Genomic DNA, 21,619 nt, shown 5'->3' with positions numbered 1-21,619 from the left:
GGTAAGCCTTGCACACCATAGTTCAATTCGGCATTGCTGTGGTGCCCCAAATAGAACCTCGGTAGAGCTGAGGAAGCTGTTTCTGGATTTTAGTTGTGGGTTTGTTGGTTGATAACCATATAGGGGGTGAGCTTCAGACGTTTCTGATTTTTTTTTCTTCTCGCTTTTTGCTGCTACCTCTCGGTGGATGTCGAGGGGTGCAATTCCCGCGAGGCTGTACAGTTTATCCAGAGGAGTAGACTTCAGGCATCCAGGAAAGATACGACAAGTGTCATTAAGAGTGACATCTGTTTTGGCATGGCAAGAATTGAATCACACTGGGCTTGCGTATTCTCTGGCAGAGTAACACAGTGCAAGGGAAGAGGTTCTCATAGTATTGGCGTGTGATCCCCATGTTGTGCCTGTTAGCTTTCTGATGATATTGTTCCTGGATGCCACTTTTTGCTTGGCATTTAGGCAGTGCCTCCTATATGTTAATGCACTGTCAAGGGTGACCGCTAGGTATTTGGGATTGTACAGTGTTCTAGTGATGTTTCTTCCCAGGTGATTTTGAGGGCTGTAGCTGCCTGCCGGTTTTTAAGATGGAAAGTGCAAGTCTGTGTTTTTCCAGGATTTGGTCTCAACTGGTTTTCCCTGTTGTAAGCTGACAGTTCTCTCAATGCTTAGGACAGATTCTCTTAAACAGTTTCAAAGCAGCGGGCTTGGGCGGTGATAGCACAATCATCTGCATAGATGAAGCTCTGTGTTCCTTTAGGTAGTGGTTGATCATTTGTGTAGATGTTAAACAAAGCTGGAGCAAGCACACTTCCCTGCGGTAATCTGTATTTCTGTGATCTCCATCTGCTTCTTTTGCCCTGGAATTCAACGAAAAATCTTATACTTTCAAGGAGATTCCTTATGAAACAGGTTAGCTGGTAGTCTTTAGTGACATTGTACAACTTCATAAGAAGTCTTCTATGATTAACTGTGTCATAAACTGCTGTTAGATCTATAAATACAGCTCCTGTGATCTCTTTCCTTTCAAAACCATCTTCGATGTGCTGTGTTAGTTTCAACACTTGAGATGTGCAGCTCTTTCTCTATCTGAATCCAGCCTGCTGTGGAATGTATGTTGTCTCTAGCTTCTCAGTTAGTCGGTGTAGGATGAGTCTTTCAAGTAATTTATACAGATGGCATAGGAGAGATATAGGGCGGTAGCTTTTAGGATCATTTTGGTCCTTGCCTGGCTTGCGGATAGCTATAACTTTGGCTTTCCTCCAAAGTTTAGGAATCTTTCAGGATTTCACACAGTTGTTCATTAGGTCTCTCAGTCACACTTTTGTTATCGGCCCAAAGTTCTGTATCTGCTCAACTCTTATATCATCAAGGCCTGCTGCTTTCCCATTTTTGCATTTACTCAGAGTGAGATCCATCTCAGCCTGGGTAAATGGTTGAAGCAGAGTATCGGTTTCTTGGTCAGGTCGTATCTTACATGTCTTCTTACCAGGCCTGGTTGAATAAGGTGGTTTCCCATTTTGTATGAGCTGGTGTGCAATTTGATCAGCTCGGCTTGGACATTTGCATGCATAATCGCTTGTGAAGGGTCATTATTCAAGCATTTCAGAAGCTTCCAGGCCTCGTGACTACTTCTACTCGTATCACAGTCTTCCATCAGTTTCTCCCACTGTGTTGTCTTTGCCTCGGAGATTGAGGAGAGGACAGATCTAGCTATTTGAGAGGTTTCCTCACTGAATGGGTTTTCATTGTATTGGGTATCATACTCCTTGAGCAATGTAGCTGTTTCTGAAGTTACATCCTGCAGGTAGTTTGTCTTGCAGCCTCTGGGATACATGCTTATGAGCATTATTTAACAAGCTCAACAAAGTGTTCATACTCTTCAGGCACAGGCTTAATTGTATGAACTTTATTGTCCAGCATTTTAGAAAATTTCAGTCAATCTGCCTTCTTGAAGTTATGCCTTCATCTAAAACCAATTTCTGGGGGTCTTATGATGGAAGAAGTCGCCACATTATTGGTCTATGTTGTGTGTTAGGTATGGCATGACACACTGATTGGTGGCACTGTTGCACTGCATTTTCAATCACAAATAAGAGGTCAGGGTTGTACCCTCGCTGCCACCTTCCACTGTCAAAGGATGGAGGTAGTTTACTATCATGAATGAGAGAGATGGAGTTAGTTTAAGCCCAAGATATAATGGCTTCACCATTTTCATCTTCTTCAGTGTATCCCCAAGCATGGCTGTGGCTATTAAAATTCCCTATTACCACAGATATCTTCTGCGAATCAAAGTTTTTAGGAGGAACAAAGGAGAATTTTTCGGAAGGAGGCTTGTCCACTTACGTGATCACACAGTTGCTGAGTTCGTAGGCGATGATCTCGTTGTTATTGTCATGTGTATAATAGGCACTCAAGACTTGGATTTCTGGCTTGACGAAAATAGCACTTCCATATTTAGCGTGAGGTATTTCTGCAGCTAGCTGCAAACTGGGTATTTTCTGTCATCTTTGCTGGGTATCTGTGAGTTTTTTTGTGTGCACAGTACATCACACTTCTGTTCATGGAACAGTTCTTGAAATAGCTGTTGCTTAGGTTGTGACATGACTTCCAATATTTACTGAAATAACTGTCAGAACAGGTTCTAAAAAGAACCGTTTATTTAAACGTATCTTGCTTGAACTCGTAAGTGCTTGCATAAATTGATAAGTTATACTTCTGATAAAGGACTTAGCCCGATTTGTATTAATACCTGGCAATCTTCTTTGAGTTTGCCCATCTGCCACACAATTCCTCCCTTTCATATTGTTAAAAGTTTGTCTACTTAATGTAGCATTTGATAATAAGATGCCCAAAATTGCATGAGCTCTCACAAACTGTCAGATTGATTGTACTCGGACATGCCAGATGTAAACAATGACAATGAGATAACAACTATGGCAAAACACAGCTGAAATGGACAAAGAATTATTGCCTTTTAGTGACTAATTAATTCTACCCAGTCTAAATTTTTTATTACTAACAAGTTTGTGCCTTTGTAATCCCATATTTACATATTAAGTCTTGTGCAGAGGTATCATATACTTCTACTGTCTGTTTTTTGTGAAAATATTTTCAGTATATTAAAAATATTAATTTTGAAAAGAAAAAAGAAAGGGAGATAGAGCTCAAGGTTGGATTGGACGAGACTGGCGAGGACTAAGTAACATGTTGAAAAGCTCAGCAACTGTGGAAATGTAAAGTTACATCTCTTTAATGTTGAACAAAAATTGTCTCTGTTGCTGAGTAGATGTATTACTCCATAATAGCTGTAGGAGCAGATATTGTTTATGTGATGAGGAAATGAATCCTGCCCCACATGTATCTACTTAATTTTTCAAACACAATTTAATCATATTACCTACCTGTACAAAGGTTGTCTGAAAGTAATGTCCCACATTTTTTACTCATTTGACAACAATGTTGCAAATGCAAAATGTTAGGTACAAATTCTTTGAAGTTCTCAGAGTGCGTGCGAAATTTCTGTCCCTACTAACAGATAGTGGAGTTCTGGCAATGTCGCAAAGTGGTGTCCATAAGTGATGTACATTCCAAGCAGTGTGTAGGCATTGAATTCCTTGCTGTGGAGAAAGACACTGTAGTACAGTTGGTCGATGGACACAGAGCTTGAGGCCAACAGAAGGTGGTCTGGTGGACCTTTATGATTTGCAGCAAGCAGGGAGATAATGCACGGCTGTCACACCTGACATGCTGCAGTGTACTTAAGGTCTCATTTGCAACAGCTGATGCGTTAAGACTTGGTGGTGGTGGTGGTGGTGGTGGTGTTGCTGCTTCTGCTGTCAGTTGCCAAAGGAACTGTGAGTGTGATTATCTGCATTCACAGGTACTTGGCAATGTGTTTTGCGATGGAACACAAATTTGACAGAAAAGAACCATTTGTTGTTGCAAGTTTTGAAGCTGAGGAGAAGCCTTCTTATCCCGGTTTGTGACAGGTGATGGAACTTGGATTCACCATTTTGAGCCCAAAACAAGAAGACAGGTGTTTGAATGGCATCATCCTCACTCTTCACAGGAGAAAAAAATCAGAGTGAGTGCTTCTGCTGATGGCATCACGATGACTGTGTTTTAAGACTTTGAGGGTGTGGTACTCATTGATGCAATGCCAAGGAGCAGTAACATTAATTCGGAGGGACATGTGAATGCATTAACCACACTCGAGAAGAGTTTCCAGCAACTTCCGCACCATAACGATCCAGGATATGCTTTGATTTGACACAATAATGCTAGACATCACACAGGTTTGAGACTTTCTGAACACATTGTGAAGCAAGATTGGACAGTGTTACCCTATCCATCCTACAGCCCTGACATAGCTCATTCTGGAATCCCCTTGTCTGGGCCATTTTGAGGATGAAGGCAAAGCAATTCACACAGTTAGGAATGTCTTCCTGAGCAGAACAAGAACTGGAACTGAAAGACCATAAAGACCTTTGTGTCTCTGTGGAAGGAGATTACATGGAAAAATCGGGTGTGTGGATAAAACATCATTCATTTATGTATGTAATTTTCATTGTGTGAAATAAATAACTGCCAAAGGAAAAAGAAGGCAGGGTATTATTTTCTGGGCAATCCTTGCAATAAAATGGTGTTATGTCCTTGGTTAAGGACCACCCTCCTGAAGTTCTGAGCTCTTCAGTTGTTTCTGGAAGTTCCTGCAGCATATGTTTCAAGATCTTGCAAATGGTTAATGACTTTTATATGAATTTATGGTTACTCATACTACTTAGATTTTCAGTTTTTGTTTTCTCCTCAAAAAGAGTGTGAATAGATGCTCATTGAAACACCGCAGTATCTCAACACTGCCACCTGGCTGGAAACCCAAAATCTATGCATAAATTTACAGAGTATCCATGAAATATTTGTATTAATACATGCAAAGAATATTTTCTAATATTCATTTCCTGCCTGTATGCAGAGAGTAGTGAATGCTTCTCTTCACTTTGGTGTGTACTGTTAAGTTAGTTACATATTCTGTCACCCTAATTGTGACACACACACACACACACACACACACACACACACACACACACACACACAAGTTTGTGTTTCAGTTTGATTTTACTGTTGGTGATCATAGTCACTAATCTGCCATATCAAAATTAAATCTCAATCTATCATGTAATCCTAGGTTGCACTCACTGCACTGAATTTACATAATTTAATTTGAGCAATATTTATGAAAAATGTTTTCTTGCATGACTGATGAAATTTTTTGGAACAGTGAATCAGGCCTCAAATTTCCTTTGCAGTAGCAGCAGCTTGTGAACTGGGTGGACAACCGGAGCTCGTTAGGAGACTAGTTTCTTGGTGTGCAACAGAGGACCACCCTGGTGTTCAGGGTGAAGCCAACAGGCTTCTTGCTTGGCTTATTAAAAATAGCAGGTAAGTAAATCACTTGTGGAGATATCACAGCACTTTATGCTAGGGAGCAACAAAAACGATAACTGCAGGGGAGACCTCTGTTGTCAGAAATTGCAAGTCTTACGGCATGTTGCTGCACATGTTGAGCCAAACTTTGACAGTGAACAGTAATGCAAAAAATGCTGTCTGATATAAGGATAGGCTGTGCATAATGAATCACAAAGTGTTCACTGGAAAAAAACATTTTAATCAAAATTGGCTAATAGCACATTGCAGTAAAGATTTTACATCTATAAATGGACAGTGACTTCTTTTAAAGCATTTGTTATGATTGTGGAACAACACATGAAGAAAATGTCCGAAAATATTGCAATGAAAAAGCGGCCAAAGCTCCATTCTTGAGTCTTTCCAAGTTTAATGTATCTCCATTCTTGAGTCTTTCCAAGTTTAATGTATTGTTGTTTGAATTTCTACTTATAAAATAATTTCATTGTTGATTATGTGAGCATTTAAGAATTCAATAGCACTGCTTGTTTGTCATAACTTTGGTACAAATCATAAAATAATGAGTCGTCTGCTGTGCTATCTGCAACTGAAGTCGACAAATGTGTATGTGTAGATGCCCAACAGCTGTTCGGTCGTGTAGTGATAATGTGTTGAGGGAAGAGACGAAAGGGGAAAAATCTGTAAAGCAAGAGAAGAGAGGGAGTAGCGTTTGCAAATTTGGGGAAAAAGAAGAAATCAGAAACATAATATTTGCTGTAGTTTATTGTTTTTAACAGTTCTGTTCATGACGATCTGAGCGTATCTGGCAGTTCAGCGTCTGAGCAGTCATTAGAAGCAACGGCAGTGTCTTCTACAAAATTTTCTCTGATCCCTTTGTTTAGCATGGCTTACACACTCAACCCAGTCACTACTTTTGTACAGCAGGCCCAAATTACAGTAGCCTTTTAAGAAATTTTACTAAATTGAGTTATTCTTCTTTCTAGCCACTGCACAATTTCTTTCTTCTGTGTATTGTAATTAGAAGCTGTCTCCTTCTTTATCATTAAAAAAAAAAAAAGATAATGTGCATTATCTGTGACCCTTCTTAAACCATATTAAGCACATCATTATTCATCTGCTCATGATAATAATTAAATTTGTTGGTTGTAAATATTAGCTTTGCATATTTTGATGACCCTGCAGGATAATAGTAAGCAAACATTACCATACAGCAAACACACAAGCAGCTGATTGATTGCAACAAAGTGGTAACCACATCTGACAGCAGCATGTATGAAGCACATTTTTGTCAAGTAAAGCATCCATATACAGAAATGACGCTGTGGCAACAGTGTGCACTCAGTTGTGGATCTAGCTGGACTGAGTGAAAGCCTTATTATTGGCAGCTATAGTAGAAGGAAAAGTGAGGGGTTGAGAGGACTGACATTCCTCTCTCTGCCATCATTTACCCCATTCCCTAGTTTGTGTTCGATGAGAGTGTCAAATGCATAAATTAATCACGTATTTTTAAAAGGGCATCAGTCTGTAATTTGGTGTTTGCTACTGCTTCAGATATTACATTTGTAACTGCACAAACTGATATTAAAAATGAGTTACCAATCCCTCAGTGAAGAGTCTACAGGATTCAGGATTTTGAAAAACAATGTTATTTTTGTAGAGGCATTAGTGACTTGTGCCCTTTTAAAAGCAAAGAGGCATAAGTTGTAACTCGTGCCCCCTTTGAAAATAATGCTTAGGTAGATGCACTGATGATTCTGCATGCCATTTAATATTTTCTACTTTCTAGATAGTGTTACCAGTAGTGTCCTCAAGAAAAATAATATGCTGCAACTGTTGTACAGTGTTATCCATGCAATTAAAAGTGCATTGCATTATAGGTTGGCAGTAGTGTTTTCTGATTATTTGTAATACGATGAGTGCTTTTTAGAACATACAAAAGTAATACTCCAAATTTTGTCTGTTCTTGGAGAACTTCTCGGCTCAGAATAAAAAGAGTGTACTCAACTGGTTCTGGGAGATTGAACAAGATTCACCAGTGAGAGGACACACACATTTTACACTCTGATAGGGATTTTGGCATTATGGAAACAGGATAGATTTAAGGAAACAGGATGGATTTTTTATGGTGCATGACACTGCAGGGATGATTCTTACGGGTTCAAAACCAAGTAAATTTCTCATTAGAGAGATTGCTGCTAATGAAATAGAAGACTTCGTAATGGTGGCAGCCGCACTACAGGAAGAACAAAATTTTTGAAGAAACTTGGTAGACAAGGGAAGGTGATATTTTCTATCAGAACTTTTTCGCATTCTGTATTTGATAATACAAGGAAAGGTTGTATTACAACTTGTAAAATGGTCAAGGATTGATCAGTCACACTTTATGTGCAGGTCTGTGATGTGATAATTTGACTGTGCCAGAAAAGCTAGCTTATACATCAGAAAAGGTTCAAATTAAGTCAAATATGGCGAAGGATGAACACCTATCATTCTGTGGGGAAATTCTGAAGTTGTTTATGAGGAACGACAAGCGAGACAACTAGTGAATGAAGAGTCAAACACTGGTTGTTGTTGTAGAATGATGCATTAGTATTGTGTACAGTTGAGATGATGATGATGTGAAAAAAAAAGGAATGTGTGATTTCATTATCTTATTATATGTGTGTAATTTTTTTTAAGGTATCAGTTTCCAGGTTTAATAATTACAGGGTTTACTTGCCATGGGACAACTAGGAAATCCAGGAAAAACCTGGGAATTTTTTCATCTGGGAAAAATATGGAAAAACCTGAAGGATTTTTTAGAATTCTAGGACTTTTTCATTGTTTTAGTTCTCTGTTGCATTTTTCGTAATTTGTCTGGTAAGAACTGATACTCCAACAAAGAATTTTACTTTATCTCACTACTGCAGAATAATCCTGAAGCAATAAAATGTAAATGAGAGAATAACATCAAAATAAAACTTTAGTTGCAAAGAAAGTACACCATTTACAACAAAAAAATGTAGTGTACACACAAGTGACTGCTGACAGCAAAATGTTTCAAAATGCTTTAGGACAAGGACTCTGCAGTACTTTGTAACAACAAATTGCTTTCAATGAGTGTGATGTCACAACTGTTTACATTTCTAACGGGTTGTGGGAAAATATTGTGAGTGGCAGTTTGAGAAGTATTACTTTCGAAGTAAATTCCCTTTTACACAAGGTGAATTATGTGTGAGAATGTGTGACAAATTTCTTAAATTGTGAAGGATTTGACTCTCATCCAAAACTAACTTACCACATTGAGGACTAGTCACTTAGAAAAATTTTGGGCCCAGAGGTCCAGCCATTTATGCCACAATTTAATATTTTACAGGAGCATTTGTGTTTGATATGTCTTAAAGGGTAACACACACTAAAAAAGACCAAACTTCATAATTAGTTTTTCATATTTTTTTTAGTTCTTTCATAGATAAAAACTTATGCAATAATGATGGCAAAATGTATAGTTATCCTTAAAAAAGGTATGTGATGAGTTCTTGAGCAATTTCACATGTAATTGGCTTTCCTATGGAAAAGTCGAAGTGCCTGATGGAACATGTATTTGGTCAGGTAACCAACAAGATGTTCGGTGCACAACACTGAAATTTACAATTCTGCTTATCAGAAATATTCAGCTGCAGCAATTTAAGCTCTGCTCTTAGGATTCTGCCTAACCACACCCTTGGACAAATAAAAAAAAGTGACAACCAATATTTATATGTGAAAGCTATCTTTTCTTGCAGCTATGCTGAATGTATCTAAATTTAAACTATTATGTTTTCCTAATTGTATGTTCATGTTATTTTAACGATCAAGTTGCGATCCCTACATCACTCTGAATATATGCTGTCACTGGCTGGCGAGATCATATGACACGAGTTATGATTGGCTGACAAAAGCATGTTTCAGTCTCGATTTCATGCTTTGGAAGTAAATGTGCTGTATTTGGTGGAATTCATCTCCATCGCTGCCGCTCCCCCCCATGGGTTTTGTTGACATTTTACAGCTCCTTGGGAAAGTATATTGTCAATTAACAAAAAAAAGTACTCTCACCCAGTGTATAGTGTATTTTCACCCGAGGTATAGTGTATTTTTTAACGGGAAAATCCAGGAACTTCTTTTTTCTTGTCTGCATAGTCATCCTGGAATGATTACCAAAATATAACATTAGAAATTCGGTTTCCAGCCTGAAAATCACATTTGAGTCATATTATATAATAATGCCAATAAAGATGCCCATATAAAATTATTATACAAAATAAACAGTTTTTCTCAATTTCACACAACTGTGTTTTGGTTGACTTAAGCCCCTTTAGAAATACGCAATCCCAATATACTATATCTTATTATTTTTGAGAACAGAAGTAGTAATAGAGAAGCCTCTTGATTTTGTCTCATTCCACTTCTAATCTCAAATCGCAGAAGCAGCCTTGGAATTTTATTTTGGATAGCTCTAACTATGGCCAATTAATTTCAGAAAGACTTGAATTAAAGTTGTCATAGGAGTTGGACTACAAATATCTTCAGGATGGCTAACAAGAAAATTTTATGTCACCAGTATTAGGGACATCCCCGTGCCTTGTACTTGTGGTGCTCCACAGCTTGCAAATATTAATAATTTCATGTCAATATAAATTTACTCTACTTGATAGTGTTCTTTCTCATTTATTTTTCCCCTTCACTGCTTGATGAGTATTGGGCACACCTTATGTACGTTGCTTCTGATGAACGTCAAGTGTAGCAGCAATCTTGAAGACATGCTGTGACGACGCCACTCATGGGAACAGGTTGAACTAAGATTGAAAACAAGCGGGAAGGATGTATCTACACACTGTAAAACTTTCACACATGAGTATGAAAACTGTATTTTTACAAAAAATAGTGTGCATTTCTTTTGGAGTGACTCTCGTAATTGCATTTTTTCCCCAACAGTTTTAATCATGGTAAATGGTATACAAGTTTTTTATTTAGAACACAGCTGATTACCACACACATATAACAGAAAAATAATTTGTTGCTATTGATCTCGACCTCATTGCTGCTGAATATTGCACAAAACTTGAGATGAATTGCAAGCTCAGGGGTGTATGACTGATGAAGCAAAAAAATGTTACTGTCAGGCATTCTCTAAAGTACCTACTGAACCCTAGTTGCATTAGGCTTATCCATTCTATTAGACATATCCAATTGCACAGGGCTCCACCTGGGTTATTGTGGGACGTAAATACAACCCATATATTGACCCTTAAAACACCCTCAGTGATTCAGGTAGGCTGTTAAGACTGCAGGATGGTAGAGCTCACGTCTGTTTGTCTGTACAGCTGCTGGAACAATAATTAATACTGCTAATTTGCATGCAGCTGCTGAAATGCATAATTTCCATACTACACATGGTTTATATTAATGGTTAAAACATCACCAGTGGTAGAGTTTTCTCCTTTGTTTCATGCTTACAGTGCAGATTTTATGTTTGCATTCACGTCCACCAGAATTTTCCTCTTTCTCACTGGAGCTGTACGTAAAATATGAAACAGGCAGGCAAACCAAAAATGTTGAACAATGAAGCTCAAGAAAGCAGACAATGAACATATAATCTATATTTTCAGGGTGACCAGTAATATAGACCATGGGCAGCCAATAGAATGGATGGGAGCAAGGGGAAGGACTGTTTTCCTGCTCTCTGCCTCACATCTCACAGGCTGTCTTCTTAGCTACCTACTGTAGTAGTAGTAGTAGTAGTAGTAGTAGTACTTGTTACCTTAATATAGAGAGGCAAGTTTTATATGCCTCGCCATGTGACCATATGTCCCATAGCCAATATGCTAAACCTGCTAGAAATTAGGGAAAACTCCTTTCAAATGCAATGTTCAAGTGACTTGGTAAAAGTAAAGCATGGTTGTTCATGAGCCAGATACTGCTTGAACTTGCATATTTTCTTAAACCATTTGAGACAAATCTTGCAATAGTTCCTTCAGAAAGAACAGGCCGAATTTTCTTGCTCATATTCTCCCGATTCCAAGCTTGTTGTGAATGACAGGACCCTAATCTTCCTCCCTCTCTCCTCTGTCTGAACATTCCCAGAAGAATATAATTATTACTCAAATAACCATCCAGCTTGGACAAAACAATAACCATTGTTCCTAGAGAAAAGGAGGAACCAATAAATTAAAGTTGTAAGGTATATACGTTATGATGAAGCAAAGAAGCAGTTCAGGGCAACACAGTCTCTGATCTTTCCGACATCCTTGTTGGAGAATTGAAAACTCCAGTGATCGATGATGTTGACTCAGTAGAGATCGACCCAGTTGAGTGCTCTACCTGGAAGTATGACTGTGAAAAGAGGCTAACGGCTGAATCCGTCACAACAAAATCACAGTTTTTCTGTTTATCAGATGTGAATTCATAGAGATCCCATTGTGTTATCTCTTACAAAAGACGGGGGAAGAAAAAGATAAAAAGTTTAATGGAAAGCAATTAATAACCACTACACATTCTATTACAAGTGACATTGGAGGTTTAGTTTCTGCCCTCAAATTCATAGTGAATGATCCGCATAGCCATGCCAGTCTTGCAGCCTTTATTTTCCCTAGCAAACTGTAGAGAAAAGGGAAAGGAAAAACAAAAAGCCAGTGATAAAAGGTTCCTATCTTAAAATCAAAATTAAATGGTTCCAGTACTCGTGTGAAACAATACTAAAGCCTCCTACTGCAGGAAAAGTTTTAACCGAAACCCTCCAAATTGCGTTTGCTGCAACTCTGTATTTGTGATGTTGGATTTCGCAGTGTTGTACAGAGTTGTGACAGCACAGTTTCCAGTGGTCAACTTGTTGAGTACCTAGAATACATATCTCGAAAATGGGGAAATTACTTTACAGCACAAAGTTCTAAGGTCATTCTGTTGTGACATTTTGAAAAAAGATTTTGGGGGGCGGGTGCAACAAAAAGTTATTCTAGGTGTGGTGGGCAAAAATGTCATCTCAGGACAAGATTTTAGTAAGTTATAGCTTTTTTAAAGTACCTGATTAAAAAATTCAGAACCAGTATAGTATTGATGATGAGAATTGTATGCCTAAGTTGTTTTTTTGGAGGGATCGGCAGATGAGGATTGGATGTGATGGCCCAGGAAATCTGCTTCTGGACTAAGATGGGATGTAAGATGGGATGAGAATGGTGGTGTATTGCTGTAAAGAGTCTGCATCTGAACAAATACATTTGCCTTGAATGCTAAGGCTGTATGGGAGGGAACATTTGATATGGACTTATGGCAACTGTCAAAATGTAAGTGCTGTTAGTTGTTAGTACATTTAATGTGAACAGAAGTATGTAGCTAATACTCAATGACGATAGGTCAACATAAAGGAAAGTGACATGGGATTTGGACTAGGACCATTAAACTGAATTGGGAGAATGTGTTTAGAGATTCCAAAAATTTTGAGAGGTCAGTCTCACCATCACTCAATATGGCAAAGGTGTAATCGGTGTATCTAAACCAAACTAGGGGTGAAGGCTAATGGATCCCAGGAATGATCCCTCCACGTAACCCATGAAAAGGTGAGCACAGGAAGGAGCCATCTTGGTTCCAATGGCTGTGCCCCTGAACATATATTTGCCTTAGTCGATCAGCACTTGTAAGGTATAGTACAACGACCCCCTCCTACATAAGACACAAGCCATTTCCTAGATCGTCTGAAATCTGTGCCTGTCAATACTATCACTGCACAACTTGCTTGTCAAAATTGATGCCAACTCCCACTATACTAACATATCCCCATACATCCCATATACACAGTTTGTTTGCTGCTGAACATTACCTCAACCAGCACCCACCTGATTCCAAACCTATGACAACCATCTCACTCACCTTAATCAGTTTTATGCATGGAAACAACCACTTTACCTTTGAGGAGCAAACAAACAGACAGATCAGAGTTAAATGTTCACGGAGTTCGTGCAATATTGAATGTACTACTGTCTTCTGTAGGATGCTTCTGTCTTGTAGTAAGGCACACCAATGCCCTTCAATTAGCTACTTATAGATATTTTTTTAAACTAAAACTGATTTAGTCACGAAATTAATCATCGATGAAGTGTCCACAATGAAATTCTGGAAACCAATTGCAAACAGATTTTTCAGTATGTGATTCATTGATAAAAGATGAATGAAGCAATAAGAGGCATTGTTGTTGATAGGCTATTATGAAAATTGTAAATCCTGTGAAAACTACATTTGAAATTTCCATTATTTCACAATTGTTTCTTTAAATGCACACTGTAAATGAATTATTTGACCATTTGTGAGGTGCCATTGTTTTAACAATGAGTGAAAATTTTACAAAGCTGTCTGTCACATTGCAATAGCTTCTATTAATAGTCATTTGTAAAAACCTAAAAGGTGGCTCACTTAAATTACTGGTTACCATATGATTTCTGTCTCTTAATATATGATGAATTAGATGGCTACATTAGTACAGAGAGTAGACATTGAGTCACAGACAGTCACAATGAAAAGACTGCTAAAGTAGGGGCCATAGTAGCTGGAGGCAGTGACCATGTGCATGTTTGCAATTCTGTGCCTCCCATAAGTGGTGAGTAGAAATCTGTCCTTTTCGTAATATTGTTGTTACTCTGTCCAGAACTTTCAATTTTTTGATGGCTACAGAAGATTGTGCCCAGCAGGACTCTGGATTTAGTTTTTTAGTATTATTTGTAGTTCTTAGTTGTACTGTCTGGTATTACAGTTGGTGTCACTTTCTGCAGGGATCAGAAAGTACTGCAGACTATGGTTGCAGCAGGTGCTTTGCCTTGCCTTATTGCTATGGTGACTGCAGAACACACTGTTATGCAGAATGAGGCACTTCTGGCACTGGCATTGGTGGCCTCGTCAGTGAGGCACATATCAGAAGCAGCAGAGCGCATAGAAAGTGCAGGCATCGGTCCTGCTGTGGCACGCTTACTCACCGGCAGCGGCAGCTCCCTGGCACGAGAAGTCATTCTGAATCTTATGACACTGTTGGAGCAGCTTTCTGTGTCAGGTAGTGTCCTTTATCTTTTATCACATTTTTTTGTTCTATCTTGTTTTAACTTTTGGGTTCAGTTTTTAACATTCAGCAGTTTTGAAACATTTCCAGTCCTGCTTATAAAAATAAAAGTGTACTAATAAATGGCAAAATCACTAACTTTGTTAAACTTTGATCCTCAGTTACTGTATTATAGTCATAATTATGAATTTAGATCTTTGTTAAACCAAATAAGTGGAAAAAACAAAAAAAGATATAATGTACCTCAGTGAATACATGCAATTTATGATCTAGGAAAAATTTCCATATGGTTTGCTTTAGCTCTGAGACTTCCAATGATTCCACTATAAATTATTTCCATAAGCAAAATCACGTGTAAGAAATGTGGTTTAGACAAATAGCCCACAGTGACACGTAAGTGTGTTATAGTAGCCATATGTTACAATTATTTCAGTTCTGTGTTCCAGCTCTCTTACTTGTAACTACTTGCCTGTACCATCATTCACCATCTGTCTGTATCCTCTTTCAAGTGATCTTCTTTTGTCATTTTGATATCCTGTTCCCTCCTATTTTCTCCTTCAGATTCACATTTTCCTTTTGATCTTACCTGTGACCATGCTGCTGTTTGCAACTACTTCCTTTTTATTCCTCTTACATTTTCCCCCCTTTTTCTAATAAATTTCATTTGTCAAGTACCTTGTCTGATTAATGTATATCTCTTGAATATTATGGTTTTATAATAACTTCATCTGCCTCTACAGACTGATCTGTATAGAAATTTGTGTTCCTTTTCTTCAAGTAAACTTCCATGTTCCCCATTTTTCTAGAAAAAATTGCATAGTTTTCCTCTTTATCTTTCTTCACGTACTCTGTGGTCAATATGGTTATAAAACTCATTGCACCAAATTTACTATATTTGTGATATTTCTTACAAATTAATTTTCATTTCTCACTGCAACTGGGGTAATGATGTTTTTATGGCAGTACCTTAACAATTGTAATGTCTTATACTGATGTAATAATTGACTCATTGTATTTTAGTTTGTTATTTTTCCTTTATCCGTGGCTTAGTACTAACTTTTTACTGACTTACTCCTGTTTTCCCACATTGTGAAATTTGTAATCTTGTGACTGGAAAAAGAACACAGTAGAAACACTATATTTTTCTGAAACCACCATGGTTGTTTATCAGTGAAGTTGACTGAAGTAAGTAGCTCATCTTGTTAATGCAACTTCTGAACTTAGTTTGTTATTTCTTTTCTTTTAGAGCTGATAAAGAAGCATTTAGTGGAAAATGGTGTACCTTCTGCAATGATGACACTGTGCAACAGAGAAGACATTTCAGATATCCATAATCAGATAAGGAGACTTGCTTCCATGCTGGATTCTGGCTGATGTCATTTGTGTTACTATTTTAGCATTATCCCCAATTATGGCCATATTTGTTCCACACCATCAGTATTTTACCTATTTAAGCATAATTTATTACTGTAGAAAGGCACATTTCTTTGTGCAAGAACGGTTATTATGTAAATTTTTTCCACCTCCATCTTCATTGCTTGCGGTAACTGTGTTGTTATTTAACCTTTCTCATGAGAGGCACCACAGTTAACATATTATTGCCATTTTTAAGTATTATTATTGTCTTAAATAAGAAGGAAAAATTATTATTACTGATAGATATTACTGGTTGACAAGGAGGTATTAGAGTTCATTGTGAAAGACTTTATGCAATTCCTTGTTGATTTTTGTTGAAAGATGGGTGTACGTGTATTTACATCTAATGTATGTTGTTGTGTGGATGGTATTATCCCCATCTTCGATTCCATGTCACTATCAGTGTCAAAGGAAATAAACTTACAAGCTCCTGGGCTTCACTGTTGCTAATTACACTAAAAATATTTGCTAATATTCTTATTCTAGTCATTTGTGCCATTTTAAAAAGCCTGCTAGTTCAGGAGAAAATGTTTGAATTAAAGGATAACAAGAAATACTTTGAAGCAGCACACTGACTGTTTTTCCCACATTATAGCTTATATTGAAAACTCAGGAACTTGCACCACCCTTTGTGTTGTATATAAGTAATGTTTGCTTTTATTTGACCAAGGGTTCGTTAGAGATCACAAAGCTTTAAAATTATTCAGCCTTTGGCATTTAGTCTTATGCTTGCAGAGGCATTGCAGATGAGAGCCTTTAATGTGTATTACAGCTTACTTGCATATGAATATGAAAATTGCTTTGAACTTGTATTTCTCAGAACAAAAACAAGAATTTTCTAAACAGAAATACATATTGTAGGTTGTGAATCTCTGTTGTGATAACTAAGGTACCTCAGCTTTGTAACGTGTAGAGTATGTGGCGGACTGCATAATCTGTTTGATATTCCCACATTTGCGAAACATAACAAGTTTCATTCATTAGTCTTTCCATATGTGATATAGTGTTGGCAGTAATAGTTTTTACCTGGACTGCATGAATGAGACTAGATTAACTTGAGGTTGAAATTTGTTATTGATAATAAATATTTAGTAATGAAAGTTCATTTCGATTGTAGAAATGAAAGGGTTAAAATTCACTGAAGCAGTGTTTAGAATTTCAGAAAACTGAAGAAACTTTGTGGAAAACTAATACACAGTATAAATATTATTAGTTGAGACTGTTAACCTACTGCTTAAGGCCCCTCCCTTGTGTGAACAAAAATTCTAAGACAGCCGATATTTTCAAAGATGATTTGGTACTTTAATGTAATTGTATTATGACACTTTTGTGATTTTTCTTCCAAATTTTGCCTGTTACATTACTGACACTGTAAAAAGAGATCAGTGAATTTTGTGGTAGTCCTGTGAGACTACTGGAAGGAATTGTAGACATATTTGATACACCAGGGAAGACTATATTATGCCTTGCCGCATACAACTTCCTCGGTGCTCTGTATATCCCTGCTAAGGTGGATCTTGTACTATTTGATACACTACATTATACCATTGTATGGCAGAAAGCATGGTCTCCTCTCCTCTCCCCTCCTCCCCCTTCCCCCCTTCTGCCTTCCTCTCCCCCACCCTACCTCCCCAGATTAAGTAAAGGAGAATAATTATTGTGGTAGCTTTCCCCAGGGATTTATTCAGTTGCTCTATTCAAGAAAAGATTGAGGTTTTAGAATTGTTAAGACATATGCAGCATTTCAGCAGGCAATAAGATTAATATTGCATCATGTAATGAAAGTACAATTTCGAATGACTGTTCTTTCTAATATGTCTAGTATTTTGCGCACACTTTCATTGCAAGAGCAAACTGCTCTATTTTGTATAGAAAAATGGTTTTGTATACAAACATGTTTTCCATTTATTTCCTGTTACTACTTACCGCTGTTTCATGTTTGTGCATGTATTTTATGGTATTCAAAATGCTGTTTTTCTGTGCTTCATTCCATTCTTCAAATAGCATTTTCCTTCTTTTAATGCTGCATTCTTTCATCACCTTTCAATCATTCTTTTCACAAGGGCTTTGGAGCCTGATAAGACTGTTGGTTACAAGAGAGTGAGATTGTAATAAGTGGCAGTATCTCTCTTGTATACAACATACATGTGGCCGATAAGGATATGAATTATTCATGCTTGATCCAAATCGTATGCTTTTGTAATTTAGAATAGAAAAGTTTTTCTACCACTTGAAATCTCTGTGTAATGCTCTGAGTTACCTATTTTCCCCCCCACAGAAGTGCCTCAAAAAAGCATCGAATCATATTTCCCATTGGCTGTAAAGTTGTCATTGCAAATGTTGATAATAGCCAGCCTGAGTCACTGCCATTTCTGTGGAAACTTTATTTTATACACACTTATACTACATAAGTCTAATAATATGGATTTAAACATTGCGAAGATTACCAGATAATGTTCTGCAATAAAATATTATCAACTTGCGGCATTTCTTTTGTTGTCTAAAACTAAATTACTTGGAATGACATTCATGAGATTGGTCTTGCCCAAGTTGTTGGATTTTGTTGCCTTTATTTTCATATTAAAAAGTGCTGGCAGAAAAGTGACTAACATATGGTATTCCCATAAACCTGACTGGCTGTAGAGCCATAAGCCATTCTATATCATACATAATGAAATTGTCAGTACTCGTAATGTGCTCTTCTCAATTATGGGACCTTGAGATCACACGTTGACCAATATTATATACATCTGCTTATTATTGTAATTTTCTGAATGTGTTGTGGCTATTCCATAGTTTGAAGTAGTTTGTTTTAAAATCACTTGGTTCATTATTTTGCCATGTGCCAGTGCCACAAGAAGTATGTCGGTTGATGACTCAGTAAAGCAATTATTGTTCTATTTATTAGAATTATTTTGTTTCTAATTTAGTACCTCAGTGATTTTTCCTTTTTTCCTTATTCACTTAAGATTGTGAAATGATTTGTCACTCAGTATCTTCAGATAAATTTTTAGGATTAATGTACTAGTGACAAACTTTCATTTGATACCAGTGTTATGAGAATTTTTCCATAGATTTTGGAATGGCAGTTAAGATAATATTAAAATGTTAAAAATGCAATAAGCTCATAATAAACTAGCTTTAATTTTTTAAATAAAATGAAAGACTTTATCTGGATCCAGTGATCTCTAGACATGCATTTTTAAGAGAAACATTGTTGAAAAATGTATTTGAGCCTGTATTGTATTTGTATGTTTTGCATACAGCTTTGTGCATGCACTAGTAATAGACTTGTTTAAGATTGCTATTGAGAAAGAAAGTTCTTGTTACTTGTTGTAATTTTAATATTAATATTATGTAATGACCACAGATAAAATTCATAAATTTTAAACAATTCTTGGTGTTACTTGATCATTTTGTTCCTTTTTGGTTAAAGTATAGTGAAAAAGATATTATGTAGACAGAGATATACATGTCCTGTAATCCAAACCTCTGTATACTTAATTGAGTATTTGAAGTATGGTAACAGCTTGATATTCAAAAGTTAACAACGTGTCTCTGTTGTCTTGAATTTTAAATTGGTAAGGGAAATTTCCATACCTAGAAAGTGAAATGCCATTTTGACAGTGATGCCAAGACAATGATGTAGTCTTGAGGTGAACTTGTGAGAACATGGTCTGACATTTACATTAGTCTGTGTTACATACCTTACCTCAATATATTCATTTCTAGCCTACTCTTGTGCACTTTTCCATACATGTTAACACTGTGTTGTACAATACTTGTTATGTATATCTAAATAACTGTTGCAGAGGATCTCGAGTATTATGTCATTTGTTGTCACTAAGACTAAAGTAGAGTATCTGAATGAAGCACCTGATCATCAAATTCATCTTAATGTTGGCTGTTATGGCAGACTGCTGTTGTGGCAGAACATGAGTTTGCAGTGCAGTAAAAGTATCAACAACTTGAAGGTTGATGTGAACATCATAGTGCTTTACTGTGCAAGGTGCTATGCTATTGATTTCCTTTGATCTTTGAACTGGTTCACCCAGCCAGTTACAGAAGAACTTGTAGTTTGATTTAGATTCTGAACAATGGTGGAACTTCTCATTTTTCACATTAACAAACCTTGCCAAAAGTGATAAGTGATAGAAATCTTAGGACTGACCGGGGAATGAACCTGAGATCTTTGGAGCTATGCTCACTATTTCTTCATCCCACAAAAAAGTGCAATCTGAAGAAAAGCTGTGAAAGTAAACAAAGTTTACTGCCAAATCTGAAGAAATGGTCTTGGTGCTTTTGTAATCAAACAGCCTTGCTGCAGCTTTTTCTTTCTACAGTTTTGTTATCAAACACGTTGCCTGAATCCACTAAAGCTTAGAAAAGTCTGTTCAGAATTACTTCATGGTTGACTGCTGGGGAGGAATACGTGGAAATGCATAGCTGAGTTCCACACAGCACACGCATGCAACCTTAAATTTTGTTCAACTCGTTTGCACTCCCAAACTATTTTATGTAAAGAGATCAAAATAGCGTCGGTCTCTCCCGGAAGAGCTGCACTATGTTTCTTGTCAGTTTTATCTGCATTAACAATTCTTAAGATGATACATAGAAAGTTTACAAATATGCATTTCCTGATGGCGTTACTGAGTTTCAACATGTGGGGAAAGTTTTATGGTATTGAATTTAGATGAACACATTATGCAAACAGAATCTTAAAAAATACATCATATTTTCATTTGCTCGAAACTGAACTATGTCAGATATCACTCGCATGTAAAAATTCAAGTTAAACATGAGGTTGTGCTTGTATTAAAACCTCAGAATTTGCCTGTTAGATGCCATTGTGAGAAACAGAGCACTTTGATTATAATTAATGCATTGTTGTGTTTCTGATCAGACTTTCTGCTTGTTTGTAACATTAAAAAATTGTGTGTGTTAATAGAGGTGAAGAAACTGTCAATATAGAAGAGAAAAGAGTAGTGATGCAAAATACACTATTTCAGTATTGCAACAACTGTAGTGCATGCAGTGAGAGGGATTTCTTTTGTGCAGCTAAGACATAGTTCCTGTGTTGGAGTTAATTCAAACTCAGTTGCTGATAATAGCCTTCTTATCGGTAGTCAAAACTTATGTGTTGTGGCCTTCAGTCCAGATACTGGTTTGATGCAGCTCTCCATGCTACCTTATCCTGGGCAAGCTGCTTCATCTCGAAGTACCTACCGCAGTCTACATCCTTCTGAATCTGCTTAGTGTATTCATCTCTTGGTCTCCCTCCAATACTAAATTGGTGATCCCTTGATGCCTCAGAACATGTCCTACCAACCGATCCCTTCTTCTAGTGAAGTTGTGCCACAAATTCCCCTTCTCCCAAATTTTATTCAATACCTCCTCATTAGTTACGTGATCCGTCCATCTAATCTTCAGCAGTCTTCTGTAGCACCACATTTTGAAACCCTCTATTCTCTTCTTGGCTAAACTATTTATCGTCCATGTTTCACTTCCATACATGGCTACACTCCACACAAATACTTTCAGAAAAGACTTCCTGACCTTTAAATCTATACTTGATATTAACAAATTTCTCTTCTTTAGAAACGCTTTCCTTGCCATTGCCAGTCTACATTTTATATCCTCTCTACTTCGACCATCATCAGTTATTTTGCTCCCCAAAAAGCAAAACTCATCTACTGCTTTAAGTGTCTCATTTTCTAATCTAAT

At 37.1% G+C, this 21,619-nt stretch overlaps 1 protein-coding gene across 1 annotated transcript in view; it reads left to right on the top strand.

Moving 5' to 3' along the window:
* LOC126418964 (GTPase-GDP dissociation stimulator vimar) overlaps positions 1–19,257 on the top strand; it is a 97,368-nt gene extending 78,111 nt beyond the window's left edge. The window contains exons 11-13 of the mRNA XM_050086010.1: positions 5,304–5,436; positions 14,199–14,473; positions 15,726–19,257. Of these exons, the coding sequence (XP_049941967.1) occupies positions 5,304–5,436; positions 14,199–14,473; positions 15,726–15,853 (536 nt within the window). The 3' untranslated portion in view covers positions 15,854–19,257. The remainder of the gene's footprint in view (positions 1–5,303; positions 5,437–14,198; positions 14,474–15,725) is intronic.
* Positions 19,258–21,619: the final 2,362 nt, after the last annotated feature.

Source organism: Schistocerca serialis, chromosome 9 (genome assembly GCF_023864345.2).
Source record: "Schistocerca serialis cubense isolate TAMUIC-IGC-003099 chromosome 9, iqSchSeri2.2, whole genome shotgun sequence".
Classification (NCBI taxonomy): Eukaryota; Metazoa; Arthropoda; class Insecta; order Orthoptera; family Acrididae; genus Schistocerca; species Schistocerca serialis.
Note: the sequence above shows the minus strand (reverse complement) of the source record. Positions and strands in the feature narration are given on the sequence as shown.